At 36.4% G+C, this 26,361-nt stretch overlaps 1 protein-coding gene and 1 long non-coding RNA gene across 16 annotated transcripts in view; one reads left to right on the forward strand and one right to left on the reverse strand.

Annotated features, from left to right (window-relative positions):
• LOC126925866 (arfGAP with SH3 domain, ANK repeat and PH domain-containing protein) overlaps window positions 1-25,942 on the forward strand; it is a 53,897-nt gene extending 27,955 nt beyond the window's left edge. For 5 of the 14 annotated variants that reach the window (XM_050741870.1, XM_050741865.1, XM_050741905.1 and 2 more), the window contains 16 exons: window positions 5,949-6,021; window positions 8,298-8,443; window positions 10,151-10,405; window positions 11,255-11,340; window positions 11,608-11,764; window positions 11,886-12,150; window positions 12,348-12,575; window positions 12,663-12,885; window positions 12,981-13,161; window positions 13,479-13,754; window positions 13,844-13,963; window positions 14,038-14,260; window positions 14,469-14,801; window positions 14,868-15,034; window positions 16,191-16,259; window positions 19,153-25,942. In XM_050741870.1, the coding sequence (XP_050597827.1) occupies window positions 5,949-6,021; window positions 8,298-8,443; window positions 10,151-10,405; window positions 11,255-11,340; window positions 11,608-11,764; window positions 11,886-12,150; window positions 12,348-12,575; window positions 12,663-12,885; window positions 12,981-13,161; window positions 13,479-13,754; window positions 13,844-13,963; window positions 14,038-14,260; window positions 14,469-14,801; window positions 14,868-15,034; window positions 16,191-16,259; window positions 19,153-19,368 (3,018 nt within the window). In that variant the 3' untranslated portion in view covers window positions 19,369-25,942. Of the gene's footprint in view, window positions 1-4,221; window positions 4,660-5,948; window positions 6,022-8,297; window positions 8,444-10,150; window positions 10,406-11,254; window positions 11,341-11,607; window positions 11,765-11,885; window positions 12,151-12,347; window positions 12,576-12,662; window positions 12,886-12,980; window positions 13,162-13,478; window positions 13,755-13,843; window positions 13,964-14,037; window positions 14,261-14,468; window positions 14,802-14,867; window positions 15,035-16,190; window positions 16,260-18,098; window positions 18,691-19,152 lie in introns of those variants that run through there. The other 9 variants (XM_050741896.1, XM_050741886.1, XM_050741867.1 and 6 more) reach the window with 6 other exon arrangements.
• LOC126926243 (uncharacterized) lies at window positions 15,356-19,273 on the reverse strand. Of its 2 annotated transcripts, none has more exons than XR_007714433.1 (4): window positions 18,870-19,017; window positions 16,780-16,939; window positions 16,508-16,709; window positions 15,356-16,290 (listed from the first exon to the last, which is right to left on the reverse strand). It is a non-coding gene; the product is annotated as an uncharacterized LOC126926243 (long non-coding RNA). The 2 variants fall into 2 exon arrangements; XR_007714431.1 differs by lacking the exon at window positions 15,356-16,290 and adding an exon at window positions 19,136-19,273 and having other exon boundaries at window positions 16,411-16,709; window positions 18,870-19,053.
• Window positions 25,943-26,361: the final 419 nt, after the last annotated feature.

Below are 26,361 nucleotides of genomic sequence, written 5' to 3' on the forward strand. Positions count from 1 at the left end.
ATCAGACAGTTGATGTTCGAAGCCCCAAACACTCCTCTTATCAAACACATCTTCTTATCGTCACGCGGTAATTAAGAAATTTTACGACTGTACTGGCGAATTAATTTACTGTTTAACATGGTGCCATCGGTCGGTTAACGATCGACGCGTCGTTCACGGCTTTTGTCGCACCACCAACCAATTAAAATAGGTAATTGAAGGCTTAAACGCGGCTTTCTTGCGTTAATTAATGTCAGCCAGGAAGTCGTTGAATTAATTAATATCATTGTTTCCCCTCTGGAACGCGTGACTATTTCGGTTATAACGGGCAAGTCGATGTAACGTGGAGCAACTCGAACAACAGATATTCCTTCGGATGTATCCACGTTTTGGTGCCTCCAATGCGTTATTTGTATCGAAAGTAAACGATTTACCGTCCGCTAAGATTATTCGTCGCAAGAAAATGACACGAATACAGAGATCAGTGTACTTGGAATTTTACATTGCCTTTAATTGAAAAAAAAAAAAAAATAGGTTGATATTAGAAATTTAGAAATTATAAATGAAACATTTACAAGGCGCGATTCACAAAGTTTAGCAATTCTAAGTAACTTGTAGCTTCTCGCTTTCTGATTGCTCACTCATCGTGTCATTTTGTAAAGTCTGGTTAAATGCCGAAATTGGATCAATTTTGAGACGTTCACGCGTAGAACGTTTCGCATGCAAAATTGCAAAACGTTTTCTACGATTGGATGGAATATAGGCTGAATAATAAGAACGTCGTTTCAATTCCTTCACATTTTTTCCTCTCGTTTAATAATAATAACAAGCGCGTCAAATTTATCTGCACGCTGTAAAATATATCTTCGTCGGAAAATGCGGCAATTTGCAATTTCCAATGCCAACTGTCCATCGAATTTTATTCGCTATTTATCATCCGATAAATTCCCAAGCGAAACAGTTTGATTCTTCGGCCAAAGCAGATTAATGGAAACTAACCGAATTGAATTATAATCCAATTTTCAATAGGAAGAATAGTTCGCAGTTGGAGAACTGTTAATTAGACGAATACTATTACTAAATTTTGACACGATTCTCCTATGTTCTCGAATAAATCAAAGTCCCTTCCTCTGTCGTAGTTATAACGCGGCATGAAACGTTCTAATCCAAGTTAAACAGCTGCCTGCAATTTCTATTTGAAAAAAATCACATCTCACGATGTCACTGGTTAAACAGAGAGATAGACAAGCTCGTATACAGAAACGAGATTTCAATTTCAGATACTCCACCGAGCGAAGCGTTCGCCTCTGAGATTCATCGCGTTCTCATACATTCGCATATAAAATCGAGGGTTTAATTGCCATCTTCTTCTCTTCCTTTTTTTTTCTTTCTTTCTTTTTTCGCTCTTTTTTTTCATTCGAAGCTTCTCTCGTACGCTGTTATCATCGGGATCGATAAGGATTGCGAGCGCGCGCCTCTACCGTAGCGATGGAATCGAGTTCAATATGTATACGCTAGAACGCCTCTTATTTATTCTTGATGAAAATTCTTTCCAAGGTTTTGGGTTTCAGGGTCAATTAACGAGAGAACGAGCTGTGAAAAAATACCAGCTCGATTGGGTAAGGGAAAAGTCCACTAACGAACACAATTCTTTTGTAGAACGAACAATGTTCTTTAAACGGGATGATTCTTCAGCGATGGGAATCAAAATTACACGTTGTTTTTAGCTTTTGTTGATCAAGAAAAAAGAATTTGTTTCTTGTAGGAAAATTTTCAAGATTAGAGAAGTAATTTTACCATTTCTTTTTTCGTGTGTCGAGAAGAAAGAAAAGGGAAAGAAAGTAACAGAGTATAAAAGATGTTCCCTGTCTAAATCTACGACCTTTTTCGTATAATCCGACATGTTTTTCGACATAATCGATAACTTGGAAGATGATCGAGTTTTTCGTGCATTTACGTAAGTAGAGTTTAGCGTTTGGGGCTCCAGGAGCGCGCTTCCCTCTTACTCGAACGAGCTCGTACTTTGCACAGATTCTTCTTTTACCAACTGGAACCATCCTAGGAAGGCGATTGATAGCGAAAGAAACGTCGAATAAAATTTTCATCGAGAGTATACAAGAGCCAGTCTAATATAAAGACGTGTGTGTGCTTCTTTCACCGTCGAATTAGGATCGCAAGCAGAAATATTGCTCGTCCAATCGTAAGATAGCAGCAATTCGAACACGTACCTTTAGATGGGTGCCTCGACTCGAATGTGGCGGACGAAATAAAATTCGCGAAATTGGAACGAAGAAGTATTTTATAATCGCTCGTATTAAACGCACGCGCAAAGGAGGATGCCGAAAAATTGTCATTTTTCCACCTGCTTACGAACGAAAAATTCTTGCCCTCTAGCAACGTCTCTCGACGAACATTTTTTTATTAGCATTTATCTGAAATGCTATAGCACGTGGCTATCTGTCTGTCTGTTAGGTAACCTAGTCGTCTTTTTCGTTATCTGAGATACCGATCGTGGCCTGAAATCCGATGACTTTTATCGACGACGTGTCGAAAGTTTGAAGAATAATAATATCGTCGGATGGTAAGTTCGACAACCACGCCATGGCACTTTTCAAATCCGTGAATATAAGAAACACGCGTGCAGGAGCTCTGGTACGCTATACTTTCGAAAACGCGGTTTGTGGCGATTGATTCAGCCGTAGAAATCGATGCGTTCTCGGCGAGTGTTGTCCGAAGCGATGCGCGGAGTGCGGTTACCGCTTAAGCGTGATCGTTTCGACGACAAGGAAGAGCGTGGATTCGAAAGAGACGCGAAACCGCGCGAGAAAGCGTCCAGGCAGATCTCGCAGGCAAATTACAGACGAGAAAAGCGAACGATAAGCGCGAGACGTGAAAAAAGTTTCGCGATCGGCGACGATCGCCACGATCGGACGATAAAGTAGGTTTTAACCGTTTGAGTGCCAGGGGTCTTTGAAAAAACAGGGTTGAAAAATTACGAACAGCGCGATAGCGCTTGTCTTAAGCCATTGCAAAAAGAAACAAGCGGCGCAATAGCGTTCGCCATATTTGTTATTTTATAAAATACATCTATATTATTATATACGCGTACTATTAGTTTATAAATATTTCAAGTTTTATTCAATAAAAATTATTGAATATTATTATTAAAAATTATTATTATTATCGTCCGTGTAGCGTTCAAACGTACTGCGATTTTTCGACACAAAATCTAAACAGCGCGATCGCGTTGCTTGGGACTCAAACAAGCGGTTAAAGAACGCGATGAAAATCTGTAATTACCACCGGATCGAGATCAGTGTCGGATTCGAGTTTAGAGCCGCGTTCTTCGAATCCTACAGCATCGACAGGCAGAAAATGAAAAACAAAGTAGGATTCGTATCGAATTCACCGACCTTCGTTCGCCAAAGCTAAATTGCTTGTACACGTACGCGTACGTATTTGAGTTTTCCGTGTTGGAAGAGTGGCGAGCGCCGCTGTATTCGCAACTTGCTTCGTCGCATCGCCGACTATCTTTCTCTGCCCTTTCCACGGTTCTGCTTGTTCGCGTTCGGGTTTATTGAAAATGGTGAAAGCGCGGCGCGAAACGTAAAAATCGTTCGATAAGAAGCGCGTGGAACGAAGATAGGCGAATCTTCTGCTCGACGGAGCGTGAGCCGATAAAATGTATCGTTGCCTCGCTCCGCGCGCACGGCAATTCCTTTTTCTCGTCGTCGTTGCTTTTCCTCCTGGCGGCGCGTCGGCCTTTCGCGGCGTCCTCGATGCTGCGTACTCGACCTCGGCAATATCCTCGCCAGCTGCTTACAAGCACCGCCAGAGGATCCCCGTGCAATTTCCTGATCGAACCGGCGGAACTGTTTGTTGCCTGCCGGGCAAATTTTTATTCCCATCCTCCGTGTTACTGTACGCGAAATCAGACTCGCGCACGTAGCTCCGTGTGTATTTTGCAAGTTACTCGGCGCTGTGGGCTGCGCAGTCTCAGTCGGCGACGGTGTTCGCATGGAATTTCTGATCGCTCGAGTCCATTGGACATACGTCCACTCCGTCTTTGTACGTATCGTACAAAAAGGCGGAAAAGGCGGCCGAAATAATTCACAGTTTTGATAAAATCGTTTGATATATGAAAAATACATCTGGTTGCGTTTGTATCAGAGCACGAGATGTACAGACGAAAAACGTCGGTATAATACGCAACAGCTACCTTTCCCATGGAATCTCGTGCCGAACCGGATTGTAAATATTGAATTTCGCTGTTCTTCGTATTTCAGAGCAAATTCATATTTTATGATATACGTTTCAACGTACACGATAAATATTCTTTCTCTTTACTATCCTTTCTATCTTTATGATTTCTTTGCTTCGTTTGCCTTTACCTTTCCCTCTTTATATCTACCGTATATAATACGTGTATATATGTAAACATATGGTGCAATAAGTATTAGCGATTTAGTCGTATACGTGCATACAGAATTACACGTAGAAGCGGGCACGGCGTGATTCCTCGTGGGAAAGTAAGAAAATAGAATAAAAGTTTTTCGTTTTCGAAACGGACAAGGAAACTCGTTGAAAAATATTGTTCGAGCGCGAAGTCGAAGCAGCACAGAGCCCAAGAGGATTGGCATAAGGAGCTCGGCTATGCCATTATTACAGTGTACAAAGAAGGTATTTCATTAAGAGAAATCGCGAGAAAATTGGGTATTTCGTACAATGGAGAGCACTTGACGATGAAGCGTTTTCGAGCGATCGTTCGCACAGGTCATCGCAGCGTTCGACCGAAATAAAACGAACGATTCGCAATACTGCAAATTACGGGCCGGAAACTGAAACAGAAGTCAATAACGATAAGACGTCAGATAATTTGGTATCGGTTGACTGCAGTAAAAAGAAAAAAAAAAAAAAGAGAGAAAAAGAAAGAGCTCGTGCCGTTATTCGTTCTCAATGGCGCAATGATAATGCGCATAGAAATCACATTTGCAGATAAAATTTTCGAAAACGTAAAGATGAATTTTATTCGAGAGTAACGAAGATTAATTCGGCCGAGATTCTGTTCGCTTAGAAATCGCGCGTTTATAACGTGCGAATGAGCGTTAGCTAAAATCAGACATCCAAAATAACGGTTCTTTTAAACGTTTCTCGCGCAAGATCCATCGACCGAAACACAATCTTCTATTTAAATCGAAGCTACTTGTCGATAAATCGGATACACGAATAAATAAAAATGAAACGATTAAAAAAGTACTAGTATTTCATTGTTCCGAGTAATAACCATCATCGCGAATGATTCAGATTTTCTTCGACTACGTCAATAATCACTGTCGACGGTTCGATTTTTATTTTTGTCGCCGACAAGCATTATCGATAGCGAAAAATTGTACGATTAATTGTCTTACACGTTGTCGACGAACGTGTACTAATTATCGGTAATGTTGTTATCTACGTGCGATCTACGTTATCGTGTATACGCGTGTAATTAAGATAAAGCAGATACTTACGAACGAAATATCATCCGACGATACTGCATCTTTTTTCGCCAGTGATCGATGACACAAATTCGTTTAAATGCATTCCGTTACAGTTGTAGCAAAAATTCTCTCTTGTCGCGTGTCTCTAAATAGAAAACACACGCGCTAAATCCGGCATCAAAATTGAAATCGAATTCGGCTCTCCCGTTGCGTTTGCCGCGAGTCAAACATAAATCACTCGGTGTTACGTGGTCGTACTTGAGCGGTTTAAAAGATTCAAGGTCAACGGTGTTGGTCTCAATTAATCGACTTTTAATGTAACACGTCGACACAATGGAAACAAACAGTGTATAACCCTGTTTCCATTGTTCGATGATTATAAAGGAGAAGCGCGTGTCTCCTTTCACTCGACCGTACGATCCACATCGCGCAATAAGAAGAATCACGAGTCGAACGGAGTTTACCTAATTTTTTACGTAATTGTTGCAGACGCTGGACTTCGACAGAGATGGTCTGACGAAGCTGAAGAAAGCGATCAAAGCCATCCATAACTCTGGAAACGGTGAGTGTCGCGATTGGAAATTTGGAAATTCGACAGACACTGTTGCAATAAACGTTTTATTTATTTATTTATTTGGCTCAAATGTTCCGACTCGCTCGTTATCGCGAATATAGATAAAATACATATACCCGGAAGAAACGAAGCTACCTTTTTTCTCGAATGAAAATCCTCGAATTAAATTCGCTCGGATTCAGCTCGTCGAAGGTTGGCAGATTTTTGCATAACGTTGGCCGATTAACGTGCGTAAGTGACGCGAAGAAACGAACGAGGTAAAACGTATACGTAAATGTATAAAATACGCGGATGTAGTTATTAATTATTTACGTCTACAGTTCGTTTAGAAACGCGTTATAAATCGATAGCTGTGGCGTTGAAACGAAAGGAGATATGGAAATCGACGTAGAACAAGCGCAGACTTGCATTTGTCACGTTAAATACGATACAGCTTGACGCGACTCGGAAACAGAATAATTATATAGAAATACGTATTCTCTTAGCCGAGGATCTCGTGATTTCAACGTATTCTGTAACTGAGGCGAACAATCTGCGTTTGATATAGCAGCTGGCTACCAAACGTAATTATAAACTTATTAACACGAATATTGTACATTCAGAAACATACAACGATAATGAACACTGTCACGAATTTAATATCCTGTCGCCGAGAATATCGTTGTCGAATGAAGCTTAGTTCGTTGAAATTAATAGAATTTTAATAAGAGAGGTAGAGAACATGGAGAGAAAAATTGCTGGGAAATTTTAGAAGCGGACAAAAGTATTCGTGCTTCGAATTCTCCACTCCGATTTTTTCTCTTCTTTTTCTTTTCTTTTTTTATTTTTTTATTTTTTTAATTTTACTCGAAACTATAACCTGACCTGGTTGGCGAAATTACCTTCGACGCAGCGACGAAGACGTTTTAATTAATACTCGAATACAGGGATACGCTAACAATTAGAGATCGCTGTTCCTTGACAAATCTAATTACACAATTATATTCGATAGATGGCGCGATCTCGCTGCTCGTGGAAAAAAATTCAAGCGAAACTTCTCGTGTAAAAAAAGTTGCCCGAGCTTTAGGTAAAATTTGCATAATGTATACTCTCGTGCACGCCTCCTTAATTAATTCGATCTGCGATTAATTGCACAGCTGCGAAGAAATCGTCGAGATCTCGAGAATTATGCTAATGTCGTACGTTGCAGGAAGAAAGAGGAACACGGCTTACGAAATTTGGATAGTCGCAGATTAGAATCGCGTATTAACGCGCAAGAAGAAGATGCAGTTTACAGATAACGAACGTATGTTTCGTGACAGATTCGCGTTAGAGTAACAAGTTCCAATCTCTTTCCTTCTTTTTCTTTTCCACTTTTCTTTTTCTTTTTTTTCTCGGTGTTGTTGGTCTCGTGCGTTTCGTGCATTTGGTGCGTTTGCTTGCACAATTAAGCTGAAAAACCGATCGTTGCGTCTGCAACGATAATTATACCGCGGCTGTTTACGCGGCTATAGCAACGTTGCGATGAAAATATGAAAATATATGCGATACACCGCGCAGTATGAAAATATGAAAAGCGAACTCGTCTAGGATCTTCGAATCGAAACCGCTGAAAACGATACGCCCAATGTTCTTCGTTGAAAACATTATCCGAAGAAATCGAAGAGATAAGTTTTCCAAACGTTGGATATCGACGAATAAAAATCTCACACAGCAAAATCAACGTCCAAGTAGTTAACGATAGATCAACTTTCTTATTAACGTTGTATTAATACTTTACCGACCGATAGTCGTAATCGGTTTTCTGTCGCCGACGCTTACCGACCGATAGCTTATTAATCGGCTTTTTGTCGCCGACAATTTTTCTCATTATTTGAACAGTAATTTGTTATTTAGTACTAAGGTACTTTGCTCGGTTGCGTCAGTTGCGTTGTTTTGTAAACTCCCACAGTTTTATACCGATTTGAAAAACTTATCGTTCGCGATGAACGAAAAGAATGGTATCGGAGAGTCTAAACCGAAACAGAGCCAGCGCCAGGGAGAATCTGCGCCCGAACTACCGATCGGACGTGCGTACGCAGTTGATCCGTTAGCGGTCGGTAAAGTGTTAACATAATAAAAAAAGTTGCGGTAGTAAAGAAACAACGACGCGGATAACGAGCGAGCAAAGGGTGGAATGTTTCGATAATCCGACTTTGCGTAGCAGAGGTTTTTACCGTGTGAGAAATTACACAGAAAATTAATCAGAGATAAATGGCGATGTTTGTGTGTTTTTTGTGTTACAGCTCATGTCGATAACGAAGTGTACCTTGGAAGGGCTCTGGAAAGGCTCGGCGATGCAGCCTTGAAAGAACAGGAACCGGATATCGGTGCTGCTTTCTTAAAGTTCGCCGTCGTCACGAAGGAATTGAGCGCTCTCATGAAAACTCTGGTTCGTGTCAACATCTTCACACGCGATTCTATAACAATCTTTCGATCCGACCAACTATACGTTTACGTTCGACGCTGGTTTAACGACGAATGTCTTATTGTTAGGTCGTCCGAGAAGTTTCTTTCGTTTTATAAGGAAATAATGGATGCACAACATTTTTCGTTTCATATTATTTTATCGAATTACGTATGATTCATTTCCTTCTATCAAGATGAAGATTACAACGTTCGACGGATTAGGTTTCATGTTTGTATAAAGATACATCGTTGTAAAAGACGTGTCTGTAAAAGAAAGACACTGAACGGACAACCTAATATTAAAGTAAATATATTCCAATATCTCGATACGTTACAACTTCCATCAACGGAGTATACGGTTCTACCATTCGAGTTTTCTACCACAAACGTGTTCCGTTTTTAATTGGTTATGTTACCTCGCAATCGCGTCTACAGGTTCGATATAACTCGCTTTTATCGAATTTTTCACCGAAGTCGAAATTCTCGATTTTATTCGCCTCGGCGTCTAAGTATCAAATTTTCTGAATTCTTCGAGTATCTTCAAGATATTTAAATGTCAGACCGTCGTAAAAGTCAGTTCTCTTGCCAGTTGCTGAAATTTCCTACCACCTCGATTTACATCCGAAGGAATCAAATTTCCAAACGTCGCGCTGATCTGCCTCCTAATACGCTGCTCGTGTTCCTCTTCCATTCGTCGTTTCCAAAATCAGAATTACACAATCGGTAACGAATCGACAACGGTTAGACCGATGAAAATTGCGCGTTGGAGGTTCGTCGGTTCTTCTTGAAAACCATGTTCGATTAAGTATTCGATGGAAGACCACAGCGGCTGTTTTCCATAGAGGAAAGAGCAAGTTATTCTCACCAGACTTGGAATTCGCCGCGCTAAGCTGAACACGCTCTCATCCCGTGACTAAAATTGAGCCAAATAAGTGCAATCACTGCGACTGTATTCCGCCTGTGTACATCATCTTCTCGAGTGTGGTAACGTTTACCAATGCGAGGTTAAATTTGGTCTTCCAAACGAGATTCACTCGCCATAAAGGCGACTAGACCGTAAAAAGGGTATCGCGGGATTTTTTATTTTCTCAAAATTGATGTTAATTTGTGTAGTCGATTACAATGGCGCTGTATCATGTCGATTCGAGCTTAGGTTTGTTTATTTATTTATTTATTCAACTCGTTATATAATTAATACGTAATTGACTGTATTATTATTGCATCATTATTTCTATTACTATTATATATTACATAATATATAATATATAAATATTAAATTAATATAATTATGTATTATATAATAATATTATATAATAATATGATATTATATTATATTATTATATATTATATATTATATAATATAATATAATTAATATAATTAAATTATATTAATATATTTTATTATTATATAATATTATTATATAGTATGTAATTATATTAATATAATTAAATTAATATATTTAATATATGATTATATTATAATTATATTAATACTAAGTTTGTAACTTTAGCCTTGTATTTTACACTTTGCCCCCCCTTTTTTTCTTTCTTTTTTCTTTTTTTTATTTATAATCTTGTCGCGTGTCTCGCGATGAATCGCCAGCGACGAGAACGGGAAATGCTTGGCGCTACTTTAAATGAAATAAATAACAAGGATAACAGGCTGTTAATCTGAAATCTCGTTGAACAGATGCAGAACATCAACAACATCGTGATGTTTCCCCTGGACTCGGTGCTGAAGGGTGATCTGCGAGGCGTGAAAGGCGACTTGAAAAGGCCGTTCGAAAAGGCGTGGAAAGATTACGAGGCTAAATATGCGAAAATCGAGAAGGAAAAGAAGCAGCACGCGAAAGAGGCTGGCCTCATTCGAACGGAAGTGACGCCGGCCGAGATCGCCGACGAGATGGAGAAGGAGAGAAGATTGTTTCAATTGCAAATGTGCGAGGTGAGGCCGCCGAAACAGATCTGCAACAGCCGACCATAATACGTTCACGTTGCATGCTTATTACGCGACGATCGCTGTGATTTTTCTGGCCTGCGGAACAAACCGACTCAACGAGGGAAACGCCTTCTTTTCTAATCGCTTTGGAACAAAAAAAAAAAAAGAAAAGAAAGAACGAAACTTTAGACATCAGAAGCACGTTAAAGCTTCGATTTCGAATTTTGCGCTTTGAACGTTCGAAGAACTAATTTTCCATCGCGAAATTTCGAACGATACGTTCTCGATCTTTGCCCTCGTTAGAATCTCGAATTTCAAGCTTGTCGAATGGAATTAGTTTGCTGTCCTCGGGCTTTTAAACCGCAGACGTTCTTACAAACGAGGTTTCGCGGACGAACAAAAATTAATTTGATGAGTCACGATCGGAGATTGATGGAAACCTGGAAATTTCCAAGTAGATTACCGCTTGTTGTTCACATGTTGCGCTGATTATGCATGCAAGGGCAAACTACAGATTAATTACTGGGAAAACAAAGACAGAACGCGAAATTATTTTTAACTGGTAGGCGCCACGTCCTTGCGTAAATTATAGTTTATTCCACCGAACGATCTTCGATTAATTCCTTTGCATCAATTTCCAATGAACTGTTCTCAGATAAGAAAGGAAAAAAAAAAGAGAAATCGTAATACGTAGGCAATCAAGGAACAAGCAAAGTAATTTCTATTTATCGATTTCGAGATATCGGCGAAGGAAGTAGTAATGTAAGATTCTGAAAATTAATATGTAAATGATGTTATATTATGTAGATGTAAATTGTGATATTCTTATATGCGTCGTGTGTTTCTGTTTCGCAGTATCTTATAAAAGTGAACGAGATCAAAACGAAGAAAGGGATTGAACTGCTTCAGCATCTAGTCGAATATTACCATGCACAAACAAAGTAAGTGCGATATTTTATTTAACAACGCTGTACGTAATATGATTTTTCGAGAATTACAACAAATCTCTCCAGTAACACGATTCTCAACGATACCTTTCGTTCTCTGTTAGAAACTGAATTATCTAAATTTTATTCCATGATATAGGAACATCTCTTTCGAAACGTTCTTTAAATACCCTTCTTTCTGTCCTTTAAAATCTTTGAAGATAAACTAGAAAAGAAAATTAGATAGCCTTTTACGTTCTACATCGTTTCTGTATTCTACAGTTACTTTCAAGACGGCCTAAAAACCATCGAACACTTTGGCTCGTACGTGGCGGACCTGAGCGTGAAATTGCAAAAGATCAGGCAGACGCAAGACGAGGAGAGAAGGCGACTAACAGAACTGAGGAATCTGCTTAGAAGTTCAGGTTGCGACAAAGAGGTAAATTAGCCAATTTCCATAGGATATTCGCGTATCCTGTTGGTTCATTGGGAAAGCAATCTATATAAATGTTTAATGTATCGTATCAACAATTGACAATATATCATTGTGCGATTTCCAGTTAAATGTAAACGCAAATGCAGGATATTCGCTTCACCAGCTGCAAGGAGATAAGCAACACGGCGTTACCAGGTCCGGGCATCTTCTAAAGAAAAGCGAAGGAAAAATGAGGAGAGTTTGGCAAAAGAGACGTTGCGCGGTTCAAGCCGAAGGCTATCTAGATATCTGTCACGCGGACGAGAATAAACCACCAACGAGAGTGAATTTATTAACATGTCAAATCAAGCTAGTACCGGATGACAAACGGGGTTTCGATCTCATTAGTTGTAAGTTGAACTGTTAAGCTATCGACGATGAGGTTTCGAGGCGAGATTTCCAACAATCCTAAATAGATATCTAGTATCCATAAGCGTTTGGACACCTCGTGTTCAGATATTGTTACACAAATAATTCAAAATATAACGAAATATATTTGTACTTATACTTGATTGATATATCTGTACCTGACGTTCGTTCGTTGCAGACAACAGGACGTATCACTTTCAAGCGGAAGATGAAGCAGACCAGAGAGCGTGGATGTCCGTTTTGGTAAACTGCAAGGAACGTGCCCTGCTTCGAGCATTCGACGCCAGTGGCAAGGCAGAGGCTGGCACGGGAAATCCAAGTTTAGTCGAACTTCAACAGGCTGTAATACGATGTGTCATGAGGTTACCTGGAAACGATCAATGCTGCGACTGTTCATCGCAAAATGGTAAATTTTGTATATAGTATCTATGAACATGATTCGGTGATGATTTGTAAAAATATAAAACTAATGGGATCCTTCTCCGTTCCATAGATGCTACATGGCTCTCTACAAATTTTGGCATAATCGTATGCATAGAATGTAGTGGAATTCACCGGGACTTAGGAGTGCACATATCCAGAATACAGTCCTTAACGTTAGACAACGTTGGTACTGCTCAGTTACTTCTTGCACGGCACATGACCAATCAGGCGTTTAACGAAGTGATGGAGGCTACATTGCATCATAATCACAAGCCAACGCCAACTTCAACGATGTATGTGCGAGCCAGATTTATTTGCATTTATATCAGTATGAATTTTCATATAGTTTCTCTGTGATTAAACTCTGTGTTTCATTCGTGTGATTTAGGGAAGAAAGATACGAATTTATAAGAGCCAAGTATGTGGATAAGAGATACGTAATGAACACTTGCGCAGATGAACGAGATCTCCTTTCTGATTTGGAACACGCTGTTAATAATCGCGACCTGCAACAACTTTTACAAGTCTATGCTGAAAATGTGGATTTAGCAGCACCCTTGCCTACCTCGGTACGATTTTTTTAATCGAATTGAAAATGAAAAATAAAAGATACGATATGGAACGCTAATTATCTCAAGTAAAAATATTTTGCGCGAAAACATAGAATGTCAAAAAAATATAATGGAATTTATTTATATTTATTTATATAAAAAAATGAGCTCGTATTAAAAATTTGTCAAGCCTCGAATACGACAATACAATTGCATTAAAATGAATAAATCTGTCATTCAAAAATCTCTCATAAAAACAACTTGTTTCAATCGATGTTAGTAATTCCAAAAATGATAACTTGTCAGAACTTATATTATACGTTGTTTTCCTGTAGGATCTGGGCGAGACGGCTTTACATTTAGCGATTCTACGCGAAATGGGAAACAGTTTGCATATTATAGATTTCCTAGTGCAGAACATGTCGACGGGTGGTATAGATAGGACTACGATCGACGGAGAAACAGCGTTACATCTTTGTGCACGACACGACAGAGCAGAGGCAATGAAGCTGTTACTACGGGCAGGCGCTGATCCAACACACCGAAATAAACAGGATAAAACCCCGCTTGACATTGCTCAGGAAATGGGACACCACACATGTAAAGAACTGGTAACGCATCAAACAATTGCCATCTAATTTGTATAACAATATCGTACGTATGTACACACAATAACAGTTAACTGTTTCATTGTCCTCAGTTGAGTCATGCTCTACAAAGACAGAAAACATTGTTTGATAATGTTAACATCGATTGGAATCTTTCGCACGACGAAGGATCTACTGATCTTTCTGACGATGAAACGATAATAGAAGACAGGGTATGTTTAAAGAATAATAAGACTAGAAGTTATTGAAATCATTTGTTTTAACAATTCATACGCGTTTATTTTAGAATGGCTGTCTAACACCTGAAAAGAAGTCTCGCAGTAGGCCGCCTTCTTACGTAGGTGGTGGTGGTAGTGGTGGTGGTACCGGATCGGGAGATTCACCAGTGACTTTACGTAGTCGAAGTAGCACTTGCGACAGCCTGCAAAGCGGTTCTTCCCCAAGTTCCTCGACGAATAGGCAACAAATGCCCCCACCACCACCACCTCAATCGAGGAAACCTGTTGTTGGTATGATATCGTATTAAATTAATATCGAATTAGCATTGAATACCGTGCAGATATCGTTAGTTCAAAGAGTCGAGCCAAACAGAATCGATCGTGTGATATTTGCCGTGGTTTCGCGTCGTTCTCTTCTATTTTAATCTATTTCATAGTAGTTATTGTATATTACACTTTCACCTGCAAATTGTGCATTAAAATCTTATTGCTTTTTCAGTACCTGCTCCCATGGCTCCAGATATTTCGGTCAATATTCATGGATCACTGAAGAAGCGTGTAGCGCCGCCGCCACCACCGGCCGGAAGTACAGGTGGTATACCTTCCTCTCATTACGGTACACTACCTTCGTCCGCGTCTTTAGCAGCGTCAACGCATAGCCGTACAACGAGCGAACCGATCTTAGCTGGGCATTCTTTACATACTCTACCACATGCGTTAAATACATTAAACAGTCAGCATCATAAAAGATCGCCCAGTGGAGATTCTTCAACGGGACACGGTGCGTTTGAATATTCACGCAAACTCCTCTACGAACTGCCGTCTAGTTCGGGTAAATTTGGAACCTTCCCATCCAATCTGTTCTCCAAGTTTATTCGGTTTTCTCTGTTATCGTTAGGTACGGACAAAGTAAACAGCTCGACGCTCCAGAGGCCGAGGAATCCTCCACCTCCAGCCCCATCCGGTATCAATTCGTCGAGATTGAGCAACGGACGTAGCAGCGAATCGTTAAGCTCTATGTGTTCGGATCATGGTTTGGGTAATCCCATTCCGCCTCCACGCAAGGTAAGTTCACATCTTAGATTTAGCTTTATAAAGATTTAAAGCGACTCACGGAAGTATTCGAACATTTCTATGTGTTTTAAAAAATGTTTTATGCATACAAGTTATAATATATACATTGGAAGCATATTCATAAAAATATTCTATGATATGTAATCGGATACTTTTGCGAGTGACTGTATGTACGATAATAGAGAAAATAGGAAAATAGGATGGCGGGTATCTTTTTTTAAAAAAAGAAACTATAAAAATATTGAATTAAGGAAATCGAGGAATAACTTATCTTTTTTTTTTTATTATTTTTGACCATGTATTGCGAGTTCATTGAAATATTATTTCACGCTAAAGCGAATAATGTTTTATTTGTATTTTATTTGGCGCATATCAGACATCGATGCTGGTAGATATCTAATATATCCTTTTAAAGCCATGTGTATGTACATACATCCGTGAATATCGTGAAAATCGTTCATGTTAATATTAACGTATCACGCTAACTTTGGAGATATTAACACAATGTTATTCCTATCACTGCCCCATGTAGTACTTAACCAGATAGCTTCACCTCGATTCTTGTTTTTAAGAACTTTTGGTACTCTGCATATCATACTAACTACACGTGTACACCCGTGATTTAATATTCTTATTTATATACATATTATGTCTATCTCTCATTCACAAATCAAATGTTCATTATACCTCACCAATGTTGAACCTTTGCGAAGTGATTCACATTTGTTCCTATGTTTGCATAAATCATAAATCATTAATTCATGTCATTTCAAAAAATAACCAGAGTAAAATATTTCAAAGTCTAATATAATAAATACTAATCTTGTCAAGAAATTTTGTTATATTTAACGACGCCATGTAAAATTGTAATATATCATTAATGAATCAAGAAATATTAAAGAACTGAAAATTTTATTAACCAATGTCTATCCTTACAAGGGAAGTTAATAAATGACAATTAGCATAACAAGTAAATCCTTGTTATCAAAGTGTTCTTTGAAGATTAAAAAGGCAAACAAGATATTTTCCACAGAAAAAATCGAGACACATGCCCTTTTTGTTTTCAAAATATCAAATTGGTGATTAGACACTGCATGTATCTCAAAGACAGTGCTTTATGGTTTGTTATTAACCATTGTTGGTACAGCGAAAGGACCGGGCCAGGCTAGAGAGCTACGCTGAGGAGCCTTCATCTTTGCTCCCAAATCTGAATCTGGTAAACATCAGCCATCCCACATTACTGCCTGCTACACTTGAAATGTTTTTTATCAATCGTATGCAATACTCTAATATAAAAAGACTAATGCAAGAATTATAACGTCAGGACAGCAAAAAAAGGTCAATTATAGAAATGAAACATTAGCAAATATGTCACTTTATCATTTATTTCTTTGTATATCTCGTTTATTAGTTTATTATTATTATTTACTCAGATCTATTTACATATTTAGATATATTATGTACCTTGGTAATATTGCATATGTATTTAAAAGATGATACAATTCAAACAAGCTTTTCAGGAAAAGCGATTTTAATTGAAATAATAGAAATGGTAACACGAAAGCATTATTGGATGTTACTTTCAAGTGTAGTAACACTTTGCATGATCAGTCGTGCTATCCGTAACCATCGTTCTTTCATGTCAATGCTTTTGGTATTATCTCTTCTAAAAACATGATCTCACTAATTTTTGTTCGATCTAATTCATCATAATTTTGTATCGTGATCGTACTTACATAGTTTTGACAGTTCTGTTCGATTTCCGATCGAGTTATTTCATTTCCTGGACTTCTGCTACATTACGAGTCTAATCATTTCTGGCAATAAAATGTTTTGTGATTAGGACACCTGGTCGTTAACATGATTCTGCCAGCAAACGTCCATGCTTTTCCGATCCTAATTGTGAATGTAATATTTACGTTAATCGAAATTCCTGGGACTGTGTGTGCTTTAGAACTTAATTTGCGCATGAAATTGTCCCGAATTTGTGTTTGATAATAGCACTTGAACGCACTGAACCCGTTAAGTTATTCTAACGTAATATTACCCTCGTAAGCTTGCAAAGTGGATGAAATTAGCGGCAAGGTTAATGGCTACGATCTTACATAGTAGAGGAGCCATGCCATAATCATCTACCACTTTGTTACTAACAATCTTATTAATAGCTTAAATTTGACAATTATAAATTATTTATAACAGGCATGAAATTGATGTGTATTATTGGAAATTCTAGTTCACTAAAAATAAAGCATTTGGTAAACAGCAATAAGCAAACTATAGAGAGATTAGATTTAAGAATATCATATTTCATATTTGAAAGAATGTAAATATTATATAATTATTTTTTATTTACATTATGTAATTAGAAATTTGTATAATAATTATTTCTAGCAAAGAATGTAAATATAATTATTTTTTATTTACATTATGTAATTAGAAATTTGTATAATAATTATTTCTAGCAAAGAAACATAATTAAGAGGTACATTAGTTATACTTATATAATTAGATAGTACTTAAATTATGTTATAATTTTATTATAAAAGAGCTGTATTATCTTTATAAATTTACAGACAAACATATCACAACACATTGCGTACAGCTAAGAAATGTGCTGCTTTTCTATTTTTTTTTATTAAATGCTATTTGCTTGCTATATTTCAGATAATTGAATCTGAATAATACAGCTTATATTTTGCAACAGACATTCCTGCAAAGGAATCGTGAAATGTACTTGCTAAGTGCCTGTGAAAATTTAAGATACTTTCAGTCCATTGTAATGCAGCTTCAGTATGTTGCAACGAAAGCATTTTGCATGTCAAAATGCAAACAGAAGAGCAAGGGAATTACTGATCAGTAAAAGTAGATTGTGAAAAGTTGGCTTCATATAGTTTATGGTTCATTTTATGTTATCATTTCAGTCTCATTATTCCTCCATTTCTGAACGAATAGTTTTTATTTAAATCAATTTGTGAACAATCATATCTAAAAAAATGTTTAATCTACTGCTAATATGTTTTACTTAAATGTATCAATAAAAAAATTATTTTTGTAGGTATGAATATTCATATTTAACATTGTTTGTTAAAATGAAACAAGCAAACATGAAGGAGCACATATTTTAATAATGCCATATTAACAATGTATACTATTTATGAAAATATTTGTTATAAAATCTTGAGCTGATTAAGTACTGTAAGAATAAGGTATGCGAATATTGGTTTGTAAAAAATCTGACTGTATTCATGTGATATGAACAATTGATGTATAGATACTCGTTAATTTGCAAAAAAAAATATTATAAGGTATCATATTTTTCTTATTAGAATCATGAGTGCTTTTCATCTTTTAAGGATATTAGTTACATTTGTATGAATATTAAAAGTATTTCTTACCTGTACAAGATATATTCTTGCATTCTCCAATAATATTTATTAATACAATTTATTAATATAATTACTATCATCGTGTAAACAATAACTAGCATTTAATTTAACTTCGGAAAATACGAGCATCAAGCATATGAAAGAAAATTAATAACATTTATTGTAAAATTTTGTTTAATTATCGAGTATCTACAAAAACAAACGTCTTAATCTTTATCTCTATCTATAAAAATAAAAATAATCCTTTACGAAAGCAAATAATTGGAATAGAATACTGTACGCAATGTGTTGGTCTCTCCTACCACAGATTCTTCAAAATCTAGTTTCTTCCATGCATGATATCCACTACAATGTAAAAAAAAAAAAAAAAAAAAAAAAAAATGAAAAAAAAACCCCACCAAATCAATTAGGAAATAAAGAAAAAATAAAAGTTTACTTACTTATGCACGATCTGCATAGAGTCTTGTCAAAAAGCTATCCTCTTTCTCTTTCTTCCACTTCTAGAATTTCCAATTTAACTATCCTTGCGATCCAAGGAAGCATTCTTCGCATTGTTCTCGATCTTGACTCGCGATCTCGATGCTCGTGAGTTCGTTAAAGAGTGCTTGCTTCGTCCATGGAAGACTAAAAAAGAAAGAAAAACGCACAAAAATGGACATATGTCCATGTCTCTTTCGTCCATACAGTTAACCATTCGATGGCTAACCATGGTCTTCCTTTTAGCCAACTTCGTCGACCCTAAGCGGTCTGCGACGCTGTCGAGCCTTGTACGACTGCGAAGCGGACAACGAGGACGAATTATCGTTCCGTGAAGGCGAGGTGATCATCGTGACGAATGAGCAAACTGACGACGACAACTGGATGGAAGGTGCCCTCGAAAGAGCGCCTGAAAGAAGGGGAATGTTCCCGATCAGTTTCGTGCACATGCTACAAGATTAACATTCGGTAAGCCTGAACTCGTTGGCAAGTGTCTCCAGTACTGCCAGCTCCGTGAGCGTTGCTAGTCTCGGCAGAAGGTCTTGGTTGAGAAAACCAAAGGATTGAAGATGAAGGCGTTTGTCTGGCGATTGTTTAAAAATCGTCGATTTCACGATGTCCATTCTTTTGGCACTTCTTCTCTATGTTTCTACAACACACTTGTAGGCCTCGAACTTTTGTACACGAAGTTATTATCGTTCGAACTAAACACGCGAGTGTAGAAAGTGCTTCGGAAATAGGTAGCTTTAGTGCGGATTCTAACCTCCTTAAGAATAAACATAACCATAACCTAACTCTAAGAATGAAAGAAGATCACTCGAATATAAATCTAGGAACTCTTCCTTTCTGCAATATAAATGATTTCCGTCTGCAACAATACACGCATCGCACCGACGTTTTCAGAGACATGCAAAAATTCCAGGTGTATTCTGAATTTTTTCATGCGCAGAAATAATCCAGATTTTTAGTATTATCACGCTATCAATAGTATTACTATCTTTCTCCCCATTTCTGAAGCACCATGTATACTACGAACTCGTTCGATCTGTTGTTCGACCCGAACAAGATTCGGTATCCTAACTGCGTTTCCACTTGGACAAACATACATGGTCGAGTACGTACCTTTGTCACAAATAGTAATTCGCTCGAACGTAGAAACGTGCTTAGGAAGGTAAATCATAGCCACGCTATGTACTAACGTGAAACGAATCGAATTAATTCACTGTATCGCTTGGTTCCACTGGGATAAGTTGGACATGTCGGACCTGTTTCTGGTTCAGTTTTTGGAGGTTACGTGGAATTTGAAATAGTTTCTTAGCTTGTAGATGACAATCAGCTTGAAATTACTCCGTAGACACATATTGATTTTCTGAAATGGAGATTTTAACATTTGAATAATGTAGAAAACAGGAAAATAAACGAAGAAACTTTTTTAAAGATGCTTGTCTACGTCTGAGAGGAGGGGTAGAGTTTGATGACTCTTATGGAAAGAAATATCGTTTGATTAGGAGAAGAGCAATTTGAAAAAGATGGGGTTTGTCTTCGAGAGTGATTTAGAAACATCACGGAGAGTAGCTGCTATAGCCTGAACAAAATCAATTGGCTTTTTCAAAGCCACCGAGAGAAAACCCCGCCATTTAGCCGTTACGCAAATTGACTCAGGAAAAGTAATCTGCAAATGTCCATTCAATTTTAATCATATTGTATTTAAAAACAGCAGAAACGCGTAGTAAAGCTGCAGAAAAGGTATAAAATGGTAAAAGAATTATTTAAAGAAATTATTTTATAAAGTGAAACGCATTAAAAGAAAAGCTTGAACAAGATTGAAGCTATAAAGAAAGTTGGTATAGTGAAAGTTTATGCTAGTAGTATAGTTAACTTAAGGTATTTAATGTAATTACGGTAAGGATGATATATTGGAATAAAATTATAATTGGTATGTATAGAAGAAGAAAAGTATATTAGAGTTGTATTTTTTTTAATAATCTTATTGCAATTGGGTTAAAAAAGATTTTAGAAATCCAATTGACATTGTTCAGACTATTAGCCTCGATACTTCATGTGCTGTATCAAAACGTGCCTACTCGAGTCGGATATTCAAGCGTGAAAGAAACGTGTCTTTGACGATTCTACAATTTTAGAAATGCAAAGAATTTCGATAAAGGAAATGCATTCAGTGCCAGAAGAACAAGAACGTAACATGACTATTGATTGTTTCGAGCAAGACGTCGAAATCGAAGACTGGATCGATTCGCGGTTCTGAAGACCGACGGTAAACAAACATAAAATGTGATATAAGATATATTTCAGTATAAATTATTAGTATTACGAATCGGATTTAGCGAACAAAATAAAAATTCGATACACTAATAAAATGGCGCTGTCGTGCGTGCGAATCAAGGCAGAGCGCTGCGATCGGCAAGTCCATCGTAAATTACATTAATTCGTTCGTCGTAACTGATTAGAACTAAGCGGATACCGGTTTATCTTGCTGCTAATTATTATCGATTGTATTATGTAAAACCAGCAGGTATATTCGATCGGAATAAAAGGTAGACTGCGGATGTTTGTGCAATTTTGTATCTTTATGGACAGTTTTGATATTTCTGCAGCCCTCACAAACAAAAGTGTTGTAAAATGGGAAATGAACATTCCTCGTCATCGCCCTCCCTCTAATCTATTCATCTGCACTCTGGAATCTTAAATTTCCCAAAAACGAGTAAACGTCCGCAGTCTGGAGTCACGTTCGGTAAATGTGCACAATTTCGTCTATACAGAGTCAAACGTAAAAAAACGAAAAAAAAAATAAGTGTATGCGTGCGTGCGTGCGTGCGTGCGTGCGTGCGTGCATGTGTGTATGCGTACAATCATAAGGAGAACAAAAGCAGAAGAGAAAATACAGAGTTTGATCTGTTACCTGTTGCATGTCTTAAATATCTGGCGCACATTTCTACTCTGTACTGCCAATGCTGAGTATACTCTATTATACAGTCGCGTTTCAGGCTAGTGAAACGAAAAGGAAAATCATAGAAAAAATTTCCGTGAAATAGACGCAACGAGTGGCGTTATAAAAGATATAATATAAACTTAGGATGTCAAAAAGAAAAAGGAAAAAAAAGAGAGGCGTTCATCTCCATAAGGAAAGAAACGATGTGACATTAAAATATTGCATGACACCGATAGTATTATTAGCGTATTCGACTCTTAAGAATCACGTGGTTACGAGCGTATGTACATTTTTGTAATGCCATATTATTTGTTAGTAAATATATATATATATATATACGTATATATATATATATATATATATTGTGAAATAGAATTATGAAATTAGAGATTTATTAGTCATTAAGTATATATAGTATAAATATATATATATATAATGAGATGAAAAGGAGGAGCGTAAAAGAAAGGACAGAGTAATGAAGCCAAGCATGTGCTGCGATTTAATCGAGATTTATGCGCCAGAAGTAAATTGAAATTTTGATTTGTTACATATTTTTGCTTGAAACACTCTGAGACACATACGAGACCAAAGAAAACATTTTCTCGCGAGCGAGAGGGGAACCGTTGACGCTGTCTAGCTCAATCTTGCGTTAAAGTGGGCTGTAATTTTCTTTCCTTTTTTTCTTTTTTTCCAAGCAACTGTAAACTTTTACTATCCACTTTACTTCCAACACTGAACCGCCTGTGCTCGCCTTTTATTCTCTCTCTCTCTCTCTCTCTCTCTCTATCTCTTCCTCTCTCTTTTTGTATTTAAAATGTTTAACCGGGAAACGTCACCAAATAAATATATATAATTATACACGTATGTTATGTGAATGATGTACTATTTATGGATTCTGTACTCGTATCGGTTCAAACGAAAAGGAACCACGAAGAAGCCGCAAAGCGTGAAATCAACGATCGATAAGGGGCTGTGGTCCGTTGCCTAGTCGAAATCGGGATATTATTTATGTTTCTTTTTTTCTTTTCCTCCTTCGATACCGAGACTTTTGCTTTGTATTGAAATTCAAATTCGAATGTATTTGTGATCGTCCGTACATGTTTACAATTATTTCACGAATCGAAGATATACAATGTTAATAATACATAATAAAACAAAATATAATTTTAAATAGCGGAATGGCAATGACATTAATTTTTACAAAGTATTCTCGAATTTATATTGTTTCTAATATTACTTTTTGGATTGATATTCGCTTATATAAAAATGTGAAATTAATAGCTCAGTATAATCCATCAGTTTTTATATAAATTCTTTTACGAAAGAATTTAGAAATTAATCAAAACAAAATATATATATATATATATATAATAATTATAATAAGATAAAAAGTAAGGTTAATCTAAAAGGATGAATAAATTATTTGGAAATTCACCTGAAAAATAAAAAAAATTAAATTACTTCAAACATGTTATTCTTTGCTATTATAAACTACAAAGTAGAGTACTCGGAATGATATTATTTTCTATATATAATTATATGCTAGGCTCGCAACGTTTTACTGTTTCACTTGATCAAAACGGACGAAAGTTTTATATGTATGTATAAACAGCTCCTGTTAAGTAGCTAAACAATACTTCGTTAATTAATAAACTTAATTAATGCGCTGTTTATGTGAGAGTATTACGAAAATGACGATCAACGTGTTTCCAATAAACCCATGAAACTGTACCTTGTAAAAAATGTCATCGCTTCTTCACTTAATCTTTTTCCAAACATTGTATATGATAAACAATAAATATTTATAAGAAATATAAACAATAGGTCATCGCTTATGAGTTATTCAGCGGATAATTCAAAGTGATACTTGCTAAACGAAAATGAAAAATTTTGTCACTATCTTGCGTTTGCATCGATGATACTTTCAGAAAATATACGCTCTCGATGAGAGTGGCAAACAAAAGATCTTTTGAAAAACAGGGTTAGACACAACAAGTTTCAAGTCATGTCGCTGTGTAATGCCAATCTATAATAAAAGAATAAAAGTAAAAGAAGTGAAGAAAACAATCTAATCTACAGACTACAGATTTTTATGCAATATTTTGAGAATACCATTAAAGAAATAGAAACTTGTTACAATATTAGGAAGAAAGTAGAAAATTGTTTTACATACCTACCAAGTGTTATATAGAAAGCATTGTATGTCATGCATAAGTATTTGGACACTTGATGTAACCCAATCAAGGCACTGATGCATATTTTTATTATATTTTCAACATTATGATACAAGAATCCTGTACTTCTTCCTGTAAATGAGATCAAATGTTCTGATAAATTGAAACTGACACAAGGAATATGCTTACATCAATTAAAGTCCATATTTATCTCTGATAAATAGCTGACGCTACATAAAATCTGTATGAACCTATAAGTGTAGTTGTAAACGCATATTCAACTTATTCTAAAATCTCAACACTGATAATGTGGATATACCGAAGTAGTAATACATAAGTCATGTAAGTTAGGTGTTTCCATAGAAACAATTTTCATCCAACTCCAATTTCTAATATTTATTAACTATTGTTTTGAACAACATCCACTAACTGTTATGTGTAGCCTTGTGCAATTCTGCACTTTTAAATTTCCACCATAAATGCATAAGAATCTGCAGTCTACTAATCCGTTTAGCATTAAGCTGCCTTTAAACTGTGTTTACAACATCCTCGCAATTTTTGACGCGTCTAAACGAGACACGATTTGTTCATATATGCTGACAAAATGCTGAGGATCATGCCGTTGGTCGATGTAAATATGTGTATAGAGCAAGTGAGCGATCGAGGAATGAAAGAGTCGATGTTTGTACTATTTAAGCATACGATAAATGATAACGTAACGTCTTAAGCATGTATTATATGGATATATTTAATGAAAACGGTGAATGACTCCTGTTCCTTGCATAAAACTTCTGCTGTAGATTATACACCATGATTAATGTTAAGAGCAAAATGTTTATTTAAGATAAACAACACGTATGGAGAAACTACATGATTTTAACGTATTCAAATATGTTATGGATGACAGGACTTAAGTACTTTCTCTCTGAAAAAGATATGATCTTTTTTCATTTCAATACATTTTCTTTCTCATCTTCCCTCAAAATAATCTTTGAAAGAACTATCAGAAAATTACTTAGTGGGAAAATAATTTTTTATATAAAAGAAATTATACTTTTAAATAAAGTGTCACATTTATCATGTATTATATATACTACAACATGTTCTCAAACAAAGATTCTTGTAGAATAAATGTGTTCACAAACTAACAAAGACTACTTGTAAAATAATTCAAAGATATATGCAGCAAGTATTTGTTCATTTTTCACATCTAATAAATCAAACATCTATTATTCGCTACTACAAATTGCACGAACAAAATACTAACTTACTATTTCATTATAATAGTCATAAAATTTCTAGTGTAACGAAACTGTATTGGTCCAGTCTTCGAGAACAAAAGAAGTCAATATAACATCAATGCAGATTCTCGATGAAGAACAGGAGTCACAAGCGTACCACCTTGTCCTCTGAACTTATTATACTTTATGCATTTAAAGAATCGTTAAGTAGGCTATAAGTATTTATTACTATTTCGTAGTTACTTGTACTAGGTACGAAAAACGCACGTTAACACGTAATTGTATTGAAAGGAGATTTGACGATATAAAGTGTTTTACAGAGAGAATGAATCTTTTAAGACGAGGCGATTATAAAAGGCGTGAAATAAATTTCTCGTATATTTGGTAATTTAAAAAAACAGATGCAATCTGAAAACGACGCGCTGTTATATTATTAAGTCTACCTACGTGTATGTACCTAATAATGCCCGTGCTACTGAAAAAAATTTATGAGATCTTGTTTAGGTACGGCCTTCGACGATATCGAAGCAGGTCTAAATATCGATATTATATGACGGTAATGTACTAACGTTTACTGTATCCTTCGTGACTAAAGCGCAGCAGGATTGTCTTTTGGACAGTTCAAAAACTTTAAAATGTATCAGAAATAAATATCATTTAGAGAACTATCATAACGCCACTTCTCCTTTATTTTAACAATATAATCCATCGAGGGCCAAATCTCGTTTGAGATCAGTCTACACTCTACAATTCCAAGAATTTGCTCAACGGACGCAATCTCAATTTTGGTTGATCGAGTCGTTGAATTGGTCAAAAACAAAAGTTCCGGTATTTTATTTCGCTACCAGAAGGAATTAGAGATTTTATTTCTCGCGTAGTACAACAGATTCTTATAATTAATAGAATGAAATAAAATTTATACCACGACCATCCGATAACAGAAAAGGAACTATTTAATAAATTCCAAATTAATAAAACATTATCTCGTACAACATACAAACCTCGAATGATAAAATCATTATTGCGAATGATACCACGTGAGTTACATTCTAAAACATAAAAAATGCCATCTTGTACATTTACAACAAACGAT

Source organism: Bombus affinis, chromosome 2 (assembly GCF_024516045.1).
Source record: "Bombus affinis isolate iyBomAffi1 chromosome 2, iyBomAffi1.2, whole genome shotgun sequence".
NCBI classification, from domain to species: Eukaryota; Metazoa; Arthropoda; class Insecta; order Hymenoptera; family Apidae; genus Bombus; species Bombus affinis.